The sequence below is a fragment of the Otolemur garnettii genome, unplaced genomic scaffold (genome assembly GCF_000181295.1).
Source record: "Otolemur garnettii isolate 467f Iridium unplaced genomic scaffold, OtoGar3 scaffold00149, whole genome shotgun sequence".
NCBI lineage: Eukaryota > Metazoa > Chordata > Mammalia > Primates > Galagidae > Otolemur > Otolemur garnettii.
In genome coordinates this window covers 1,532,228-1,550,599 of record NW_003852544.1, presented here as the reverse complement: position 1 = coordinate 1,550,599, position 18,372 = coordinate 1,532,228, and the positions used below count along the sequence as shown (strand labels likewise).

At 44.8% G+C, this 18,372-nt stretch overlaps 1 protein-coding gene and 1 long non-coding RNA gene across 2 annotated transcripts in view; one reads left to right on the top strand and one right to left on the bottom strand.

Annotated features, from left to right (window-relative positions):
* Positions 1-8,370: 8,370 nt before the first annotated feature.
* LOC111728310 lies at positions 8,371-9,218 on the bottom strand. The gene is made up of 2 exons (XR_002775646.1): positions 9,186-9,218; positions 8,371-8,515 (listed from the first exon to the last, which is right to left on the bottom strand). It is a non-coding gene; the product is annotated as an uncharacterized LOC111728310 (long non-coding RNA).
* A 371-nt stretch (positions 9,219-9,589) lies between these two features.
* The window catches only part of CDC42BPB (CDC42 binding protein kinase beta), a 134,217-nt gene continuing 125,434 nt past the window's right edge, over positions 9,590-18,372 (top strand). The window contains exon 1 of the mRNA XM_003799330.3: positions 9,590-10,076. Within this exon, the coding sequence (XP_003799378.1) occupies positions 9,902-10,076 (175 nt within the window). The 5' untranslated portion in view covers positions 9,590-9,901. The remainder of the gene's footprint in view (positions 10,077-18,372) is intronic.

Below are 18,372 nucleotides of genomic sequence, written 5' to 3'. Positions count from 1 at the left end.
CCCAGCCTGACACACTGAGCTGCATCACAGGCAGGGCCCTGACATTTGAATGTCCCCTCCCCTCCCCTCTGGCTCCCTACCTTCTTCCATACATGAACATTAATGTGGGCACCTCCATAGTGTCTGATTCCAGCAGGACATTGTCCTGTGCCCCTGACCTTCAAAATACATGACTGACTCTGTGGTCAGCTCAAATGTGGAGAATGAGGAGAAGAAACACCCTTCAGGAAGAGCCATAGCCCAGACGGCGGGCAGGAAACTTCAGGAACCCTTAATGAGCTCCTTTGCCTCTTCCAAATAATAAAACCACCAAGCAGGAAGTACAGTCCTGCCTGGCTTAACAACAGAAATATGTTCTGAGGAAATTTGCAAACATTGAGGAGCGGGTGGGCATGGATCTAGATGGTACAGCCTAGCACACGGCCAGACTGTATGGTATAGTCTGTTGTGCCTAGGCAATAAACAGGTGCAGCATGTTACTGTACTGAATGCTACAGGCAACTGGAACACAGTGGAATTTGTGCATCTTAATTTATCTAAACATAAGACAGGTATAGAATACGGTCTTATAATCTTATGGGATCACTATCATATATGCCAGCAGTCCCCAACCTTTTTGCACCAATGACTAGTTTCCTAGAAGACAATTTTTCCACTGGGGGGGGAATAGGACAGGAGGCAGAGCTCAGGCAGTGATGTTGTGCAGCTTGGTTCCTAAGAGGCCATAATGAGTACTGGTCCATGGCCCAGGTATTGGGGACCACAGACATAAGCAGTCTCTCATGACCAGAACATCATTATGTGTCACTTGACTGTAGTAAGAAGCACCATAGTCATGCCTCACTCTAATGTACACAACCGTTCAGATTCCCTGTGATGACTGGAGCACCAGCACAAGGACCTCTTATCTGCTTGTTGGTTTAATAACATGAGGAATCAGAAATAGCCAGTGGGGATGGCGCCCATAGTTCTGTGGGTAGGGTGCAGGCCACATACACTGAGGCTGGTGGGTTCGAACCTGGCCCAGGCCAGCTAAAACAATAATGACAACCGCAACAACAACAAAAATAGCCGGGCATTGTGGCAGGAGCCTGTAGTCCCAGTTACTTGGGAGGCTGAGGCAAGAGAATTGTGTAAGCTCAAGAGTTTGAGGTTGCTGTGAGCTGTGATACCATAGCCCTCTACCCAGGGCGACAGCTTGAGATTGTCTCAAAAAAAAAAAAAAGAAAGAAAGAAGGAAAAGAAATAGCCAGTGGGTGGAGGGGCAGTTTCTGCTGTAATCAACTGGAACCATGAATGTGTTTCCTGATGGAAGAATTCCTTTCTTGGACATTAGCCCAAGGTCACAGGAAGAAAAGCAAAAATTCCTTTAGTGTGTTATTTGGTATAAGAATGAGAAAAGCTCCTCCCATCTCCACTGCTTAGCTCCTGGATCTGCATTTGAGCTACTAGGGGACTGTACCCTACATTGCTCACTGGGTTGAGGTCTATACCATACCCCGTAGGATGGCACTTTAATCTTACAAGGTATTGGCTCTCATCCTGGGCCATAACTCAGCCTTCTGCAGACCATTCCACCATTCTCTCAAGCCAGCTGTTTCTGGACAATGGGACACATGGTAAATCCAGGGAATTTCATGGGCAAGATCTCTCTGCCATGCTTCCTTCACCATAAAAAATGAGTCCCTTGGTCCCAGGTAATGTTTGAGTTGCCATGGTGATGGATAAATTAAAGCATTCTCCTAGTCCACAAATGACGGTGCTAATAGAAGTGAAGCAGCTGAAGAGGCAAACCCTTACCTAAAATATATGATTGCAAATCATTGCCCTTTCCATGAAGAAAGGGGCTCAAGACATCTATTAACCAGACATCAGACAACTGCCTAGCTTCCCGGAATAGGAAGGGCTCAGTGTGAGCCCCTGCTGTTGGTAGTTGGGCTAGGCCAGCCTTGGTGAGGGATGTCCATGCTGTTAGACATTTGCATGGCTTCCACCCCTGCCTCCTTGGGCACCTGTGCATGGGCCCTTTGAGCAAACACTAAGGTAGGGTAGGAAAGAGGCTTACTGAAGTCCTCTGAGTGGGTCATCTTGTCTACTTGAGTATTGAGAGCCTCCTCCATGGTAAATGCCAAATGGTGAACATTCATTCTTATGGGTATTCTGTGCCCATTCTGAGAAATTCTGTGCCCATCCACTTGCTTTTCTCCCAGACCATCTGGAAAATTTTATTCTTTCAAGTGTCTGATTGGCTACCAAACCCAGTAGCCATGGCATGTGAATCAATGCAGAAGTTTTCTCTTCTGCAAGGATTTCTCTTTAATGCTGATTTTCAGAGCCTCTCCTTACTTTATCTGTAAAATTGTGACCATACGCCTGTGGTGGGAGCTAGCATACCATGCAGAACAATTTTTAAACTAGTCCCACGTTTTTTCATCCTCTTGACTGAACACACCGAACTTCCCATAAGGAATCTGATAGCTGTGGGTTAAGAAAAATTGGCAAAACAGTAAAAACAAATATCATGGGAACCTAAGCCAGCTACTCATGAGATATACTTGTTCTTTCCAGAAATGTTTGGGCCCAGTCTCATTTTGGAATGCTATTGTACATATCTGTTTTTATAATTTCGTGTATAAGATAATATATATATATTTTTTAACTGAAAAACAGCTTGGGTTGCATATTTTGTTGGTGTCCATGGCCAGGGATTCAGTTTTTAATGAAGACCCAGTAGTAAGCCAGTAGCTGCCTTTGAAATGAAGAATTGTTGGGCAGTACCTGTGGCTCAGTGGGTAAGGCGTCGGCCCAATATACTGAGGGTGGTGGGTTCAAACCTGGCCCCGACTAAACTGCAACAAAAAGTCCCACTCTATCACCCTGGGTAGAGTGTCATGACATCCTCAAACTCTTGGGCTTGAGTAATCCTCTTCCCTTAACCTCTGAGTGGCTGAGACTACAGATGTGCACCACTAAGCCTGGATGTTTTTTTTTTTTTTCTTAGTAGAAATGGGATCTTGCTCTTGCTCAGACTGGTCCTGAACTCCTGAAATTGTAGGGTTTATTGTTTCTTTTTGAGGCCGAGTCTCATGTTGTTGCCCAGGCTATAGCATACTATTGTATCAGCCTAGGTCGCAGCAACCTCAAACTCCTGAGTTCAAACAATCCTCCTGCCTCAACCTCCTGAGCAGCTGGGACTATAGGTGCCCACCACAACACCCAATTAATGTTTCTGTTTTTAGTAGAAATAAGGGGTCTCACTCTTACTCAGGTTGGCCTCAAACTCCTGAGCTCAAGGTATCCTCCTGCCTAAAGTGCTAGGATTACGAGTGTAAGCTACTGTGCCTGGCCAAAAATTGTAGTTTTCACATCTATAAGTTCTATCACAGTTTTAAAAAAGTATTTACATGTTTCAACTAACTTTTTGAATACAGTTATAACAACTGTTTTAATGTTCTTCTCTGCTAATTTTAACATATGTGCAAGTTCTGGGTCAGTTTTGATTAACTTATTATTTTCTTCATTATAGGTTGTGTTTTCTTTTCTTTTCTTTCTTTCTTTTTTGAGACAGCTTCTCATTTTGTCACCTTTGGTAGAGTGCTGTGGTGTTGTAGCTCACAGCAACCTCACACTCTTGGGCTCAAAGGATCCTCTTGCTTCAGTCTCCTGAGTAGGTGGGACTACAGGCACCTGGCTCAACACCCAGCTATTTTTAGAGATGGGGTCTCGCTCTGGCTCAGGTTGGTTTCAAACCTGTGAGCTCAGGCAATTCACCTACCTCAGCCTCCCAGAGTGCTAGGATTACAGGCCTGAGCCGGTATACATGGCCCTTTATAGATTGTGTTTTCTTCCTTTTTCTTTCCTTTTCTTTCGAGACAGAGCCTCAAGCTGTCCCCCTGGGTAGAGTGCCATGGCATCACAACTCATAGCAACCTCCACCTCCTGGGCTCAAGTGAGTCTCCTGCCTCCGCCTCCTAAGTAGTTGGGACCACAGGTGCCCGCCACAATGCCTGGCTATTTTTTTTTTGGTTGCAGTCATCATTGTTGTTTGGCAGCCCTGGACTGGATTCAAACCAACCACCTTAGGTGTATGTGGTTGACGCCTTAGCCACTTGAGCCACAGGTGCTGAGCCTCTTTTCCTTTTCTTTAGACAGGGTCTTGCTATCTTGCCTAGGCTAGTCTTAACTCCTGGGCTTAGATCATCCCACTTTAGCCTGCTGAGTATATTAAGCTACAGACACAGATCACTATGCCCAGCTTAGTTGTTTTCTTATCTGTTTGGATGTCTAGTAATCTTTGACTAGGTTCCAGTCATTGTGATTACCTTTTTGGGTGCTAGGTATTTTGTATTTCTATACATTTTCTTGAGTTTTGTTCTGGGATACAGTTAAATTATGTAGAAACAAATTTTTATCTTTGTGCCTTATTTTTATGATTTATTAGGAAGATCTGGAGTAGTGCTAAGTCTGGGCTTTTTCTAGGAGGTCTTGGGGAAAGGCAAGTGTATGAGTTCCTAGTAACAGTAATGCTACCACTAAGACACAACCTTCTTGAAAGTTCTACCCAATGCCTATGAATTGTGAGTTTTTCCAGTCTGGCTCATAGGAAAAAAACACTATTCTCAATCTGTGTGAGCACTTCCACTCTTTCCTCTAATTCTTTTGGTTGTTTTTTCTTTTTTTTTTAAGAGATGAAGCCTCACCCTGTCATCCAGGCCAGAGTGCAGTGGTGCAATCATAGCTCATTGCATCCTTGAATTGCTGGGCTCAAGATGATCCTCCTACCTCAGCCTCTAAGTGGCTGAGACTACAGGGGTGTGCTACCATGCCTGGCTAATTAAAAACATTTTTTTTTTCTTTTTTTAGAAATGAGGTCTTGCTGTGTTGCCCAGGCTGGTATCTAATTCTTGGCCTCAGATTCCTGAGTAACTGGAATTACAGGCACAAGCCACAACACCCAGTCCTCTAATCCTTTTAGATGATTATTTCCCAGCCTTGGGTAGTTTCCTCCCACATGGGCACTGGTCAATGTGCTACTAGATACCTGATGTTCTCTATAGGTCTCCCAAATTTTCTATGCAGCTCACTCATTTATGGTACTCTGTCCTGAGTATTATAAGGTACTCTAACTGCCTTGGTCTTTCCAAACTCTCTGCTTTGTCTCCTTGCCTCAGGGAGTCCACTGGGTTCTACTTGAGTTCCCTTTCCCCGGCAGGGCTCCTCTCTTTGGTTTACTACATCTCAGGGATAGGGATCACTGTCTTTTGATGATATCATGAAAATTGTTGTTTCATGTATTCTGTCCATGTTCTTTTTTTCCTTTTCATTGTTTTAGGTAGCAAGGTAAATCTGGTCTCTATCACTCCATCTTGGCTGGAAGCAGAAGTTAATTTGCTTTTTAACACCAATTAAATAGAGCATATTCTCATATGTTTATTAAGTATTTGTATTTCTTCTTCTGTATATGAGGGATGACTAGAAAGTATCCAGACATGTATATCTCTATTTTTCATATTACATGGCCAGATACTTTCCCAACAGCCCTCAAATTTCCTTGTTCATATAATTTGCCCATTTTCTTTTTAGATTACCTCCATTTGCTCTTAATGATTTGAAAGAGCACTTTCAGATGCAAATGAAAAGATCTGCTCACAACTGACTTTAGGAAAAATGGATATTTTATTGTTTCATGTAACAAGATCGATCTCTCTTTCTCTCTCTCTATACACACACACACAAACATTTCTATTTTTCTCTTTATTTCTCTAAGAAGGGATGTGACCATTGATTTGAAATCCAACCATTACAGTTTGTACTATAAGCAAGGGTCAGCAAAATATGACCACCTGTTCTAGTAAATAAAGTTTGACTGGCACACAGCCATGCTTGTTTATGTATTGTCTATGGCTGCTTCCATGTTGTAATGGTACAGGCAGAGAATATATAAATATAAAATATTTACTCTCTGGCCCTTAATAGAAAAAGTTTACCTACCCCTTATCTAAAGAAAAAGACAAGAAATTCTCTTTCCCAGCTTTAGCACAAAACATCCTAAAGAAGTTCTGTGATTGGCCTAGCTTGAGTCACTTAATGACTTACCAAGCAGGAAGGCAAGCTGACTAGCTGGTCCCAGGTCACATGACCACCCTTCCCAACAGCCCCTCTAGGGTCACATGATCAGAGTGGACTCACAAGGGTTCAGGAGAGAGGGAGTGACAAGCACAAGGACTGTCCACCAAAAGGACAATGACTGTCATCTGGTGTTCATGTGGTGAATGTGTCAGAATACTAAACCGAAATTTTGAGGAGCCAAGAAGAAACAATAGGTAAGGAATTCTCAAATGATATGTCAGGTTGCCATAGAGTAGATTGTTGAGGGCAGTGCTTGGGAACTTGTCCCACACTCCAGAATAAAAGGTGAAAGTGGAAGACAGATGATTTGGTGAAGTGATCCTGCTGGGGGCACAGAGTATGGACTCTCCTTCCTTAATCTTCAACCTAGTGAGAGTGGCTTGCAAGGCATTTCTCAGAGAGCTTAATACACAGCACTGTTTGAGGGGCACAGAAGACTAGGCTTGACTTCTAGCTGGGAAGAAAGGGGTCATGTGCTGCTTCAGAGGCAGAACCAGATCCTACTTGCCCCCTAATGTTTGGTGGTATTGGTGTGAATGTCTATTGTGGACAGATATAGGCTGCGTGGACAAGCAAGGAAAAGACCAATAGGTCAATTTAGTTTCCTATCCAATATTCCCCCTAGAGGGGCAGAGGGCCCACCATAGCCACCAGGTAAATACCCACTCAGAAAAGTGACACATCTGCTCAGATTAAGGGTACTTCAGGAGAGAGAACAGCAGTGAACACCAAGGAGCCCATGAATGTTCCCAGGAGATAGACTTGAGGGTCACCTTTACATTCTGCCAGTCCAGAAATGGGACTGTAGCCCTTCCCAATATCTTTTCTTTCTTCCCTCTCTGTCAGTAGCCCCAGATGGGTAGAAGTGGGCTGAGCTGGGGCACAGAAGTTTGGGGAACAGACAGTGAAGGTGCCAGGCACAGCCACCTTTGTTCATCTCAGGCTGTACGAGGTCCAAGCTGGAATCATGGGGGGAAGATTTAAAGTTTAGTCAAGTTCAGATGTTTAACTATAAATCTGAACATTCTAATTTCTGAACCGAACCATTGTTTGTGACCTGAACTGTATGTTGTGTACATTTAGGGGAATTGGGAATAAGCCTAAACTTAGTCTAGAGTCGTGTGTTGCAAACATCAGAAATCCACTGGAACTAGCCCAAGTAGAAGTTTATTGTTAAGGACACAGTGCAACATCATGAATGGGGACAAGTACAGCTAGGCTTTCCTGGCCTGGTAGCCAAGAGCCAGGACCCAAGGCCATTCCCTCTATCAGCTGGTCACAGAGACCCTGGTTTCTGAAATACTAATTCTAATGCATGATAGTAGTTACCAATTTATGAGCACTTGCTATTAACCAGTGCTCCATAGGTATTTCATTTAACCCTTACTAAAACTAACTGAAATGAAGAGGTTGGTCTTATTTTCCTTTTTACACCCTAAGAAACTGAGGCACAGAGAGGTTTCTAGTTCCAAGGTGGTAAGCAAGACCCACATGTACCACAGTGTCAAGTCCTGAGAAGGAAACCTATGAGGTGAATTTGGGCCTGATAGGGAGTAGGCAAGGCTGCCCTGAAGTGGCAATGTGTAGACAGAGACTTGGGATTAAGTAGATTAAGTGGAGGACATTTTGGGCGAGGCATCAAAAGTAGAGGGTCTGGTTAAGTGCAAAGGCCCTGAGGCATAAGGGAGCAAAAACAGTAAGGAGCAGCACAGAGGCCAGAGAGACTGGAGTTTGAGACTGAACAGACTAGGGTAAAAAGGCAGGACAGAAGGGCTGAGTGGGGCCAGACAGAACCTGCTGGGTCAGCAGATAAGAAAACATACTGTTCAGACTGGGACACTTGTGAGGATGAACAATGGGGACTGTTCCAATAAATTCAGATGTCTGATCACTCCCTAATTAAGAGCTAAGGTAAAGAACTTGACTTGTGTTCTAAAACCAGTGGGAAAACTCTTGCTTTTGAGCCAGGTGATCTGCTCAAAAAAAAAAAAAAATGTACTGAGGTATCATATAAATAAAGTGCACAAATACTCAGGAATACAGTTTGATGCATTTCTATAAATGTGTAGACCCATGCAACAAGACAGGTCCAATAATGTTCCTAGTTCCCAGAAGGCTCCCTCCTTCCCCCTTCCAATTCATATCCCCACAGGCAGCAAATACTCTGACCTCTAATACCAAACTTTTAGCCTGCTTTTATAAAATTAAGGATTTATACACATACATACACACACAGTGACGTGAGCAGTTTAAAGGTTTACTGAAGTGTACTCCTATGTAACCACCCCAGAATCCAGTGATAAAGCATTTCCAGCAGCCCAGAGGTCTCTTAGTGTTTTTCCAGTCAACATCTCCGCCCAGAGGCAGCGGCTCTTCTGACTTCTACCTGCTCAATAGAGTTTTTGCGTTCCCTTAGCGTTCCACTTACACACCCTCATCCCTCCCCTTATCTGCCCCAGTCGCCCCGGCTCCTCTGGGAGGAGACCCTTCTCTCCTGACGCCAACGGTTTGTTTTGGAGGTATTCTCCATCAACTTCCCTCCTCCAACCATCCAAATAAGCCAACAGTCTTAGTGAAAGCGGTGACTCGGTAGGCATACCAAGCCTGAGATAAGTACCCGTCCCGCCTCCTACCAAATCGTCGCCCAAGACATCTGCCTGCGAGGTGGAGGCGTACGTAGGAAGGTGGGACCTCAAATGGCCTCTGTAGGGCCTAATTTCTGAATTCACAGGGCACTGGCAGCCCGCTGGGTCGCCGCCTCAACCCTTGGCCCTGGCAGGGCGCCTCGTCCGGTCTGTCTTGGCTTAAGTCTCCAGAGCGTTAAGTCAGGAGGCCCAAATTTTCAAAGGCTGCTTAGATTTCGAATAAGCCGGTTTAAAACAGCATCCGTCGCCCCGCCAGGCCATCAGACCTGCGCCCACCAGCAGCCCTCCACGCCCACTGAGCCTGTCTCTGCGGGCCTCAGCGTTCCCTGTCCCACGGGGTACGTGACCACGATAGAGCACAGGCCCTACACTGAGGACACAGTGCCCGTGACCCTGCAGGCGCGCACTAACCTGAGCACCCTCTGCGCACGCGCCGGCTCGGCAATCTCAGCCCTGCACTCGTTCTACGCTGCCCTAGCCCGCCTAGGCTCCGCCCCCACCCCGACCCCTCCCATCTGCCTGGTCTTAGCTTTCCCAGCATCCCGGCGTCCCTACGGCAAGCGGGTAGGCCCTATCCGGCCGGGAGCCGGGAGTAGGAATCGCGGGGGCGGGGCGGCGCATGAGGTCAGCGCGGCTGAGGCCGGCCCGGCCGTGGTTGGCTGCGCCCGCACTGGCCGCGCCCTGGTTGGCTGCGGGCCGTGGGGCTGGGCCGCCGGGTTGGGGCTGGGGTCGGGGCTCGGGCGCCGGCCGGGCTTACGCAGCGCTGGGCTTCTCACCGTTCCTGGTCGGCGACGGGTGGAGGACAGGGCGCGGCCGCGGGCGGGGCTGAGGGGTGCGCGGGCGGCGGGGGCGAGGCGAGGGAGGGCCGCGCTGGGCAGGGAGGGCGGCGGCGCCGAGGGGAGGAGACCGGCCCATGGACCCGCGGGGCCGGGCGCCCCAGACTCTGCGCCGCCGGGACGGAGCCCAAGATGTCGGCCTAGGCCGGGGCGCGAGGACGCGGACCGGGCAGCGACAAGGCGCCACTGTTGCCAGGGGTCTAGGACGTCGGGCACCTGAGGGCTTGCCCTGACGGACTGGCCGAGCGGGCGGCGAGAGGCCGGCGTGTTGAGAGAGGGCCGCGCGGCACCATGTCGGCCAAGGTGCGGCTCAAGAAGCTGGAGCAGCTGCTCCTGGATGGGCCCTGGCGCAACGAGAGCGCCCTGAGCGTGGAGACACTGCTGGATGTGCTCGTCTGCCTGTACACCGAGTGCAGCCACTCGGCCCTGCGCCGTGACAAGTACGTGGCCGAGTTCCTCGAGTGGGGTAAGTGTGCGCCGGGCCTGGACCTGACCCTGGTCCCCTCCGGTGTCGGCCTGCGCGGCCTTACATCCGCCTCCTTTTTGCTGGGCTGACCCTCCTGCCCAACAGGCTGCCCTTCTCCACCCTGTCCTTGGGTTTCCTCTTATCTCGTCTGCTTCCCCCACCAGGCCCGCTGCCCATCCCTCTCTGGCTGCTTCTTGCGCCTTCATTGCACTGTTCGCTTTCCATCCCTCCCTACCCTCTACATCCGTGTTCGAGTGTCCCGCCCCCTCATCCTGCCCCTTGGAGCCACATTCTCCGTTCCTACTTCCACCCCCCGACCCCCCCTTCTACCCCGGCCATCGCCCTAGCCGCTTCCTAGATCCACCCTCTGAGTCTGGATATCATTTCCTGCAGCACTCCCAGGGATATCCGCCCCCACCCCCGCCCCTCGCCTTTGGGGTCCAGAGTCGGCGTTGAGTCCCTTTCTCCATCCTACGTTTTGCTGGTTTGTGAGGGCAGCCCTGTGTGCTTTTTACATCTGCTTCCCATCTCCGCCCTGTGGGCCCTCAATGCTCATCTCTTGGGAGCACAGCTCTGACGGCCCCTCCTAGATGATAGTCTGTCTGTATACCCTTGGTGTCCAGAGCCTAAACATTTCTTTTACTGTAGCACCTCTTAGGGAATTTTAAGGTTAAAAGCTTTATTTTAGATATGCCATGCAAGAGCAAATTGATTTTTGGTTTTTCATTGTAATTGTACCAGACCCTGTGATACTGGGGAAGAGGTTAGCTGGAACTGTCACCTAAAATCTTTCTCATCTGATTTTTGCATGGCTTTTCCAGTTCATTCAGGCATCTATAATGCTCTAACCATCCTTAAACTAACCTGTTATGCTTAACTAGGACAAAAATTTGTATTAGTTGGATAAAAGTGTAAAGTGAAACTCTTTTACTTCATCTCTCCCTAGCACCAGCATCCTGGCAAGACCATCAGTCTCTCTGATCTAAGAAGGGTAATGTGTATGTTCAGGCGAAACCTGCGAAAAGCTTATCCTTGGGTCATTTGTGTCACTGGGTTAGGACTGTGCAGTTTGATTCAGTAATTTCTAGTCTTTGGACTGATACAGCTAATGTTTAAAGAAATGAATGTGTTCGATGGTGGGGCTTCCAACTGTGCCAAAATGGTAACTGGAATTTAGAATTTTGTTTACAAATTAGAACTTCAGTTGCAATATTCTTTAGAGAGTTTCTGTTATTTTGCTCTGTCGTGAAATGTTACAAGATGATGTAGGAAAGCAGCAGCAGCGGCAGCAGAACATGACCCTGAGAGTCCAGCCTGCTGTTTGTTTGCTACATATAGTATCAGTATACTGATTGTTTGCTTTCTAGGGTTCTCTACCAGTGACATGATTTCCAACTGAATAATTAATTGACTTCACAGTTGGTTTGAAAGTGAGGTGTTTGGTGCATGTTAAAATCTGAGCCTTCTGAACATTATTGTATTTGCCGTTCCTTTCTGAACACTTCATTTTGAAATCCAGGCAGTTCACCTATCAGGTTCAACTTGGTGTACCATTTGTGAGTAAAGCATGACTGGAAAGGAGGAAGCAGAGGAAGAGTTGATATAGCTTGTTAGGTGTGGTCCCACTAGCCTCTCGCCTGGGAATTGGACAGCACCTCTGTGGAGATTAGTCTAAAGACTAGGGGGCCCTGTGCCCCCATGTGGTATTATGCAGCAATCTACCTACGCCAGGCCTCACTGATGGGCTTCCCTGGAGGAAGCTTTTCTCAGCGTGTGTGGAAGTCATATTTTATGACATCAGACCTTTTCAAATCTAAATTGAAGCTATGTGCTATAATATAGACATATTTTCAAAATAAATTACATTCTCTTAAGAACTCAGTTTGGACAGATGTATTAACTTTATAGAGAAGAATGGATTTAAATTTAAGGTGCAGTTAATGAAATATCAGTATGTTTTAGAAGTATTATTTAATCTCATGTATATTAACATACACACTGTTTTAACTCTGCAGTGGTATGTTACTAGCTAAAGTATGTGTGAAGTATTTTTTTTTGTTTGTTTGTTTGTTTTTAAAGATGAGGCCTCCCTCTGGTGCTTAGGCTGGTTTGCAGTGGCTCTGCAGCCTTGAACTACTACTGGTCTCAAGCAGTCCTCCCATCTCAGCCTCCTGAGTAGCAGGGACAACAGGTGTGCACCCACCACTCCTGGATAGTGTTTGTGTTTTTGTTTTTTTTAATTATTTTTTAGAGACGAGGGTCTCGTTGCATTGCCTAGGCTGATCTCAAACTCCTGCTTTCAGCCTCCCAAGTAGCTGGGATTTACAGGTGAGAGTCACTGTAGCCATTTTTTAGTATTCCTTGGAAGTGCCTAGTTTTTTCAGTTGGAAAGCAGAGAGTGGCCTTTTTTTTTTTGAGACAGAGTCTCGAGCTATCACCCTGGTTAGAGTGCCATAGTGACATAGCTCATAGCAACTTCAAACTCTTGGGCTCAACCGATTCCCTTGCCTCAGCCTCCCAAGTAGCTGGGACTACAAGCACCTGTCACAATGCCATGCTATTTTTTTTGTTGCTGTTGTTGTTGTTTAGCAGGCTTGGGCCAGGTTCGAACCTGCCAGCCCTGGTGTATGTGGCTGGTGCCCTACCCACTGAGCTACGGGCACTGCCCAAGAATGGTCTTTTGAATAAAATTATTTTTAGAGCATTTTTATGTACCCTAGTTTTCACATAGAATTACTTGTGCCTGGGCAGACTGCTCAGGTAACATACATAGGCTGTCAATCAGTGGATTGTTGAGTTTTTGAATTCACCATTACACAATGTTTGAAACCTTTGGTATATTGATTTCCACTGTGCAGAAAACCAACCTTTTCCTATTTCCCAAATCTTGCCAGGTAGTAGCTAATGACAATTAGGTAGGATTCTTGAGACTTAAGGAGAAAAGCAGCCGATTCAGTCCAGATTTGGAGACTTACTAGGAAATTTTAGGGGAAATTTGGAAAGTATAGGTAATGAAACTTTTAAGTTAAAAAATACTTTGGCTATTATTTTGTTGTTGCCACAGTGAAGAGTCCATTTCAGTTTTCTTTGTAGGTTTTTATCTTTAATTTTAATTATGTTTATAGTTTGATTGGTATCCTCTATGAGATCCTGGACCTTAATTAAAAGTTGGAAATACCATGCTTTGCATGTATGTTTCTTTAAGCTACTTTTTAAAATGTAAATTTGATATCATTTGACGCAGAGCATATAAAACACTTTAAAATTTCCACAAGTAAATGCAACAAATATAGACAACCAAATGAGGTGAATTTCTTGTCTTTCATCTTTTTTAAATAAAAATATTTTATTATGTATTAAATTTATTTTTTAACAGCTTCAATATAATGACTAGTGTTAGATTTGGACAGAGCTGCTGATTGAAATTGCAGCCTATTGGCATTGCAAAGACCACAGTGATCCTCTGTGGCCTGTGGACCAGGAGGTAGGCTTAGGGCTTGCTACTGGTATAGATGTGCATCCTAGAGGTGGAATGTGGGTCTCCAGTTCCCGTCCAGGGCATCTTTTCTCACAATGTGCTTCCTCTTAATAGAATTAAATTTTCTAGCCATCTGGTTGATTCCTCATTTGTGGTTTTTCTTATCATGAATGTGACAATACCTTCTTAGAGTTCTTCGTAGATGTGAATGCTGTAGCTGTTAGTGTGGGGTGCACAGCCCTAGGTATGAATGGGATGACACTACTAAATTTGGTAAGTAGGGCTTTACTGATGGTGTTAAACATCTCAAAATGCATTTTAATCTTAATGAGGTTTTTGGATGGAATGTTTGCATAACATGGGAATACTTCTCTTAAATAATGGGTTGAAGGAACAGATCTTTTATTTTATTTATTTATTTTGAGACAGAGCCTCAAGCTGTCTCCCTGGATAGAGTGCCATGGCATCACAGCTTACAGCAACCTCCAACTCCTGGGCTTAAGCTTGTCTCCTGCCTCCGCCTCCCATGTAGCTGGGACCACAGGTGCCCGCTACAATGCTGGCTATTTTTTTTGGTTGCAGCCACCATTGTTTGGCAGGCCTGGGCTGGATTTGAACCCGCCACCTTAGGTATATATGGCTGGTGCCTTAGCCACTTTAGCTACAGGTGCCGAGCCAGGAACAGATCTTTTAAACAAGATCTAAATTGTAGGGAAATGTTGGGATTGCATGATAAAAACTAGATTTAGATTAATGGTATTTAGGTTTTATAAATAGCTATTTGATGCTGACTACACACATGAGATAGATAGGAAACCACTATGTGAGCTACTTGAAAAAGTTTATAACGTGCAATGAATTGCTTTCCAAGCAAAATACTCAATGCATGTAAGTTAAAGTACTCAAAATACTACGAGTTGACAGGTAGCGCTTCTCCTTGCCTTTTATCTCTTGTTGCCAAGCCAGGTGCTCTTAGAAATCTCCTGTTTGTGCAGACATCAGGGATGCTGGATAAACAGGTGAGCAAACCAGGACTGTTAATACCAAATTGTATTAAATAGAGTGGAACTATTGAAGCCTTTCTCAGAAAAGAGGCAAAAAGCATTTTTGAGACGAAGTAAAAGGATCTTGCTGAAAGAGACAAAAAACAATGTAACCGTGTACTATCATTATCCCAGCCCTTAAAGCATAACACCTTTTGGTTCTTGTCCATGTTTTGTGTTATTCTTAGATTCTTAGAATGTTTGTGGATGACAATATGTACAGTAACCTTAAATTTATGTGAGAAGCTCACATAAATGCTCTCTTAAAATGAAAATGGATGAGAGAGAAACATACATTTTCCTAACATAAAGTGTAAACTGTGTATGATAGTCCTTTGCAGGTTTTATTGGGATTTAAAGTCTACCGGAAAACTTTTTTTAGGAAATAGACACTACATATGAAATAGTATCACAGTGTCTCATATGTTAGTAACTGTCAGGAGTTTGATTGAGAATATCTGTATTGGGATGGGGTTTTTTTATTGATTGCTAGGTAACTGTGACAAAATTCTTTATAGATTAAAAGATTGCTAAAAGGACCAATATATAATAGAAAACTTTGGATTTTGTTATTCTTACGAAAGAATTAGGAATTCAAAGAGAAATTTGAATTGCATCATATCGTATCATGTTTGAGACTTAAGGAGATCACTGTTTTTTTGGAGAACATGTACTTACTCTTCTAAAGTGATCCCAATGTTGATTCCTCTGACCTCCAAAAGCACAGAGTCATGGCTTGGAAAACTGTAGGAATTTTGAGAGATCGTGTGATCTGCCTTCTATCCCAGTCTCTACTCTCCATTGGGTAAACCAAGTTCTGCCCTTTTTTCTGATAATTTCTGAGCAGGTGGTCCTCCAGCCACATTTTCTTTCCTGTACAAGACTGTGATGTGTCTTGGGTCTCTTTGGTTTGAAATATTTTTCTTTTCTTTTCTTTTATTTATTTATTTTTTTTGAGACAGAGTCTCACTTTGTCACCCTCCATCGAGTGCTATGGTGTCATAGCTCACAGCAACCTACAACTCTTAGGCTCAAGCAATTCTCTTGCCTCAGCCTCCCAAGCAGCTGGGACTATAGACACCCACCATGACGCCTGCTTGGGTATTTTTAGAGATGAGGTTTTGCTCTTGCTCAGGCTGGTCTCGAACCTGTGAGCTCAGGGAAATACACCCGCCCTCAGCCTCCCAGAATGCTAGTATTACTGGCATGATGAGCCACTGCACCCGGCCCCCAACTTGATTTTATTTTTATATTTGCTTTCTATTTCTATTACCAGTAGCCTCTCTGAAGTTCCCATTCACTCAGACCTAAGTGATTGCATTTCCCACTTGAAGTTTTATATTTTTGGAGATAGTTGCTCCAGCTAGAGTGCACTATAGTGCATTGTCATCATCATGGCTCACTGCAGCCTCAAACTCTTAGGCTTGGAAGATCTTGTTTCAGCTTCCTGAGTTGCTTGGACTATAGGCATGTGCCACCACCCCTGGCTTACTTTTCTATTTTTAGTAGAGATGGGGGTCTTGCTCTTGCTCAGGGTGGTCTCAAACTCTTGGGCTCAAGTGACCCTCCTGTCTCAGCCTCCCAAAGTGCTAGGATTCCAGATATGAGCCACTGTACCTCATTTCAGTGTTAGAAGTTAAAATCAATTTAATTTATTGGCTAGGTACATTGGCTTAGTTTTGGAAGTCTAGTAGTACTAAAGGGTTGTAGTGCAAGTTTCAGTCACTCTGCCATCTGCCCAGTCTGTGTTCCAGCTTCCCAGAGGCACCCACTGAGCTGCTCTGGTTCTGCTCATTGTTGTCCTTTTAGTTTGGATCACATTCAGCTGCCAGTGATGAAGAACAAAGCAACAGGTACTAATAAAATCCAACGTAGATTTCTCTCTCCTATAAAGTTGTGGTGTCAGCATTCAGGGCTGGTTCCAGGAAACCTTCAGAAACTGGGGCCCTTTCCTGTCTCAGTCCACCTCTGAGAAGGTGGCTATCCCCCTAGGCAGCAGGATGGAGGTGGGATATTACTATCCGAAGAATTTCGGATATTGTAGATATTTATTTAAGCAATTCCTGCCTCAAATTCCATGTTTTAGCATGCTTATATGGCTAATTCCTGATTTTTTTCATTTTAGACATGATCGTTGACTTCTCATTATAGAAAAGAAGGCTTTAAGGCGGCACCTGTGGCTCAAGGAGTAAGGCGCCAGCCCCATATGCCAGGGGTGGCGGGTTAAAGCCTGGCCCTAGCCAAAAACTTTGAAAAAAAAAAAGAAAAGAAGGCTTTAGAACTCTGCTGCATCTCTTCTCCCAACACTGCCCCAACATACATACCCCTTCCTTTACTTCCCTTTTCCCAAGTATGACTTTATAATTTTATTTAAAGTAATACTCAGTGTTTATATTCTTACCATTAGGTAAATATTTTCACACAAATCTTATTCCCCATAAGATACAGTTTACTAAGACAGGGAAGTATTTTAGTGTTACTGGAGTGAATTATCTTTTTTGTCCTTTAGCTTGATTTTCAGTGTATGGTCATAAATTTAGTTCTAGGTTTTTAAATAGAACTCTTCAAATACCTCAAGTAATCTATCACTTTTTTATCCCTTTCAGAACCTTCCATTTTTCTGTTTACATCTAGGCTATTTTTTCTGTTGGCCTGCTACTACTAAACAGTCATCATGAGATTTCTTTTAATTTCTTATGGGAATTCTTTTTGCCTTCTCTATTGAAAAGAATTCATCGGCTCGGCGCCTGTGGCTCAAGTGGCTGGGGCGCCAGCCACATACACCTAGGGTGGCGGGTTTGAATCCAGCCTGGGCCGGCCAAAAACAACAATGACGGCTACAACCAAAAAATGGCCAGTTGTTGTGGCGGGTACCGGTGGTCCCAGCCAATTGGGAGGCTGAGGCAGGAGACTTGCTTGAGCCCAGGAGTTGGAGGTTGCTGTGAGCTGTACTCTACCCAGAGGGATAGCTTGAGGCTCTGTCTCAAAAAAAAAAAAAAAGAAAGAAAGAAAGAAAAGAATTCATCACTCCTGAGTGTGGTGGCTCACACCTATAATTCCTACACTTTGGAAAGTCAAGAAGGAGGATCACTTGAGGCCAGGAATTTGAGGTTACAGTAAGCTATGATCGCCCAACTGCACTCTGGCCTGGGTAACAGAATGAGACCCTATTGCTACAAAATATAAAAGTTTAAAAAAAGCTGAATGTGAGATGGCACATGTTTATGGTTCTACTAGGAGGCCAAGGTGGGAGGATTGCTTGAGCCCAGGAGTTCAAGCCTGCAGTGAGCTGTGATTGAGCCACTGCACTCCAGCGTGGGTACCAGAGTAAGAGGCTGTCTCTAAGAAAAGAAAAATTCATAAGTAAATTTTTTGAACCTGATCTGTCTAAATGCTTTTCTTCCTGTATATTTGAATGATACTTTCTCTGAGTATGGGATTCTAGGTTAGAAATCATTTGTCCTCAGAAGTTTGAGTCTTGCTGCCTTGCTGGCTCTCTTTCCATGTTGGTAATGAGAAGTCTGAGACCAGGATGATTATTAAGTCTTTGTGTGTAACTTGTCATTATTGCTGAAAGGTTTGGGGGTATTCTGTTTATTCCTGGTATTCCTTGGTAGATGTTTTTGGTTGGGATTCTTAGGTTTCTTCTGCTGTGAGAAACTTTTTTTTTTTTTTTTTTTTTTGAGATGGAGCCTCAAGCTGTCTCCCTGGGTAGAGTGCTGTGGCATCACAGCTCACAGCAACCTCCAACTCCTAGGCTCAAGCGAGTCTCCTG